Source organism: Coregonus clupeaformis, unplaced genomic scaffold (genome assembly GCF_020615455.1).
Source record: "Coregonus clupeaformis isolate EN_2021a unplaced genomic scaffold, ASM2061545v1 scaf1949, whole genome shotgun sequence".
Lineage (NCBI taxonomy): Eukaryota > Metazoa > Chordata > Actinopteri > Salmoniformes > Salmonidae > Coregonus > Coregonus clupeaformis.
This window is the reverse complement of record NW_025535403.1, coordinates 92,954-97,908: the sequence shown is the minus strand read 5'-3', so window position 1 is coordinate 97,908 and position 4,955 is coordinate 92,954. Positions and strand designations below refer to the sequence as shown.

The window sequence follows — 4,955 nt, the reverse complement described above, 5'->3', positions numbered from 1 at the left end:
TTTTATGTTGCACCTCTACTCACGTTGGTTGAGCACCCTCAACTTCTTTCCAAATTTGATTGTCATTACTTACCATCACTGTGGACTTTCTCAAAGTAATTTTTTCTACGCCTCAAACAGAAAGTAAACAAAGTCTGTTTTTACATCCAGTGAGAATGACAATAGTTCCTCAATGTAGCCTATTTCAAAAATCTTTCCAGCTCTCTCCCTTCCGATAACGACTCAGCGTGAAAGGGGAAGAAATGTCATACTCTGATCCTGTGGAAAAGTCATCAAATAGGCCTACCTGATTACTTCTTATCCCTTGCGCAAAATAGCCTACAGCTGTGTCTGTCTTTCCTGAGATCACTGGCATGGGAAACTCTGAGGGCCCAGCATATTTTATACAATGTTGCAAGTTTGCTAGCACAGGCCAGACCAAATTAATAGTTGATGCAATGTTTCAAGTTCCTTGCAGACAGGCCATGTGTAGCCAATGTGATTCATAGGAGATTTATTTTCATCAGGATATTTTCTACCTGCAGGCTGCAATGTTTTTATTTGTTGTCTTTATGTACAGTAGGCCATTTTTACATATTGGCAATGGAAATAGAAGTAACTTTTAGAATTGTATCATTTTAATTTAGATATAATTTGTATTAACCACATGACGTTGATTTGAGATATAAAGACTTTATTATAAATTAAATAAAAACGGTTCCACGAAAATGTGCATATGAAAATCATAACTGGCACGCAGATCAGTAGAAATTGTACAATAATTTAGCACTCCAAATGGAAAAGGTTGCCGACCGCTGGTATCCTATTACCGGCAACTTCAGGACGGTAACGGCAGAATCTGAGAAGGCCAGCAGCAGCAGCGGGCGGAGGAGGAGTGTCGGGAACTGGTTTTATTCTTCTGGTTAGGCTATGTTGATCTCTGGCTCTCTCTTTAGTAATTTGTCTTGATTTTTTTTATTGCAGTACTTAAAGCATCAGACAAGCTCAGTAGCCTACATATAGCTGATTTTATTCAAACACAGGGTGTGTCTATACAGTGGGGAGAACAAGTATTTGATACACTGCCGATCTTGCAGGTTTTCCTATTTACAAAGCATGTAGAGGTCTGTAATTGTTTTATCATAGGTACACTTCAACTGTGAGAGACGGAATCTAAAACAAAAATCCAGAAAATCACATTGTATGATTTTTAAGTAATTTATTTGCATTTTATTGCATGACATAAGTATTTGATCACCTACCAACCTGTAAAAATTCCGGCTCTCACAGACCTGTTAGTTTTTCTTTAAGAAGCCCTCCTGTTCTCCACTTATTACCTGTATTAACTGCACCTGTTTGAACTCGTTACCTGTATAAAAGACACCTGTCCACACACTCAATCAAACAGACTCCAACCTCTCCACAATGGCCAAGACCAGAGAGCTGTGTAAGGACATCAGGGTTAAAAATGTAGACCTGCACAAGGCTGGGATGGGCTACAGGACAATAGGCAAGCAGCTTGGTGAGAAGGCAACAACGGTTTATTAGAAAATGGAAGAAGTTCAAGATGACGGTCAATCACCCTCAGTCTGGGGCTCCATGCAAGATCTCACCTAGTGGGGCATCAATGATCATGAGGAAGGTGAGGGATCAGCCCAGAACTACACGGCAGGACCTGGTCAATGACCTGAAGAGAGCTGGGACCACAGTCTCAAAGAAAACCATTAGTAACACACTACGCCGTCATGGATTAAAATCCTGCAACGCACGCAAGGTCCCCCTGCTCAAGCCAGCGCATGTCCAGGTCCGTCTGAAGTTTGCCAATGACCATCTGGATGATCCAGATGAGGAATGGGAGAAGGTAATGTGGTCTGATGAGACAAAAATAGAGCTTTTTGGTCTAAACTCCACTCTGCATGTTTGGAGGAAGAAGAAGGATGAGTACAACCCCAAGAACACCATCCCAACCGTGAAGCATGGAGGTGGAAACATCATTCTTTGGGGATGCTTTTCTGCAAAGGGGACAGGACGACTGCACCGTATTGAGGGGAGGATTGATGGGGCCATGTATCGCGAGATCTTGGCCAACAACCTATTTCCCTCAGTAAGAGCATTGAATATGGGTCGTGGCTGGGTCTTCCAGCATGACAACGACCCGAAACACACAGCCAGGGCAACTAAGGAGTGGCTCCGTAAGAAGCATCTCAAGGTGCTGGAGTGGCCTAGCCAGTCTCCAGACCTGAACCCAATAGAAAATCTTTGGAAGGAGCTGAAAGTCCGTATTGCCCAGCGACAGCCCCGAAACCTGAAGGATCTGGAGGTCTGTTTGGAGGAGTGGGCCAAAATCCCTGCTGCAGTGTGTGCAAACCTGGTCAAGACCTACAGGAAACGTATGATCTCTGTAATTGCAAACAAAGGTTTCTGTACCAAATATTAAGTTCTGCTTTTCTGATGTATCAAATACTTATGTCATGCAATAAAATGCAAATGAATTACTTAAAAATCATACAATGTGATTTTCTGGATTTTTGTTTTAGATTCCGTCTCTCACAGTTGAAGTGTACCTATGATAAAAATTACAGACCTCTACATACTTTGTAAGTAGGAAAACCTGCAAAATCGGCAGTGTATCAAATACTTGTTCTCCCCACTGTATATGGAAAAATACACGTTTTAACATTTTATACCAATCGATTGGTCAAAAGAACAGATGACTCTCGGTCGAGCAGGATTTGTTTTAGTCGAGGACAGCCTACTGATATGAAGTAATATGTATATCACACCAACTGACTGGTTCTTCTGATGTCGTTCACACAGGAGACCATGTTGAGACATTCTCTACATCCAGAGAGCAACAGCTGGAAGATCACAGAGCTAAGAGGTCTCACCCCTGCCCACATTGTGAGGAGATTTTCCCAATTCTATCAAAGCTAAAAATACACATAAAAATACACACAGGAGAGAATTTGTATTCCTGCACTGACTGTGGGAAGAGTTTAAAAACATCACAGGCTCTGACAGTTCATCAGAGAGTGCACACTGGAGAGAAACCTTACTCCTGCTCTGATTGTGGGGAGCGTTTCTCTCATCAGAGCAACTTAAAAACACATGAACGTATACACAGAGGAGAGAAGCCTTACTACTGCTCTGACTGTGGAAAATGCTTCACAACATCAACTGAGCTAAGAGTTCATCAGAGAACACACACAGGAGAGAAGCCTTACTTCTGCTCTGACTGTGGGAGGAGTTTCATAACATCAACGACTCTGACAGTTCACCAGAGAGTGCACACTGGAGAGAAACCTTACTACTGCTCTGACTGTGGAAAATGCTTCACAACATCAACTGAGCTAAGAGTTCATCAGAGAACACACACAGGAGAGAAGCCTTACTTCTGCTCTGACTGTGGGAGGAGTTTCATAACATCAAGGACTCTGACAGTTCATCAGAGAGTGCACACTGGAGAGAAACCTTACTACTGCTCTGACTGTGGGGAGAGTTTCTCTCAAAAGAGCAACTTTAAAACACACCAACGTATACACACAGGAGATAAGCCTTACTCCTGCTCTGACTGTGGGAAGAGTTTCTCTCAACAGATCCACTTAAAATGTCACCAGCGAATACACACAGGTGAGAAGCCTTACTCCTGCTCTGACTGTGGGAAGGGTTTCTCCCAACAGAGCAGCTTAAAAATACACCAACGTAAACACACAGGAGAGAAGCCTTACTCCTGCTCTGACTGTGGGAAGTGCTTCACAACATCAACCGAGCTAAAGGTTCATCAAAGAGGACACACAGGAGAGAAGCCTTACTCCTGCTCTGACTGTGGGAAGAGTTTCTCCCAACAGGGCAGCTTAAAAATACACCAACGTATACATAAAGGAGAGAAGCCTTTCTTCTGCTCTGACTGTGGGAAGTGCTTCACAACATCAACTGAGCTAAAAATTCATCAGAGAAGACACACAGGAGAGAAGCCTTACTTCTGCTCTGACTGTGGGAAGAGTTTCTCCCAATTGACTACCTTAAAAACACATCAACGTATACATAAAGGAGAGAAGCCTCATCAGATGTCTCAGACCAGCTAAGATTAAAGTCACTCCATCACTTCATTCTCACCTCATAAAGGAAGTAGTAACAGTGAATTTGATCAAATGAAGAAAGAGTAACACTATTGTAATCCTATTGTTTCTCACTGAGAACTTTGGAGAGGAAAGGGAGCGTTATAGAATGTGTTTCTCACTGAGAACTTTGGAGAGGAAAGGGAGCGTTATAGAATGTATTTGGAAATTATCTTTCTCCATCTTTTTTTACTACAAAACATATTGTCATGACTCTCCCTGGGTGAGGCTCAAAGGCCTCATATCAGCTTGGTAAATGGCCGACAACAACCAGACCCTCTTACCCACGGGGGGCTGTGCCGGTCTTTACACCTTAATACTGCCATAAATTAGAGATAGGAGAATCTATCTCTGGCTGGCTAGTATGGTGAAAGGAATGTCCTTTGTTTCAGAGACTTTTGCCGCCCAAAAACTTCAACATCCAACAATGAACATTGGAACAATATATTTCAGCATCCAAAAATTGGGAATAATGAGAAATGGAATATGGAAAATTAATGTATATTTTGTGATGTCATTAAACATTGTATAAAGGCGTTAGAACGAAAACAATGTGACTTGAAGAGCTTTTACACTGTGGATATCAGGTTTAAATCCTTTAGCTTGGGTAGAAAATATAAAGGTTTTCGTGAAGATAGGAATGTGATTTTAGCTTTCTAACAAAATCATAGTGATAATAATACTTTTGCCTCGTAACTAGCCACGCAGAGGGAGCTCAGAGAGCGTGTCAGTATGACGGAAACGCCCCTCTTTACCAGAGTGCATAAAAGACTGAGATAAGAATGATCAGATCAGACAAGACGGACCTCAAGCTGCAGCTGTTGTCCATATTGGTCCCGACCCTGAAAATCGACACGA

At 42.2% G+C, this 4,955-nt stretch overlaps 1 protein-coding gene across 1 annotated transcript; it reads left to right on the top strand.

The window, feature by feature from the left end:
• Positions 1 to 2,921: 2,921 nt before the first annotated feature.
• LOC121561358 (zinc finger protein 239-like) lies at positions 2,922 to 4,427 on the top strand (the record flags this gene model as incomplete). Its single annotated transcript, XM_041873940.2, has 1 exon — positions 2,922 to 4,427. A coding segment is annotated over one exon (1,143 nt), but the record flags the coding sequence as incomplete, so codon positions are not given.
• Positions 4,428 to 4,955: the final 528 nt, after the last annotated feature.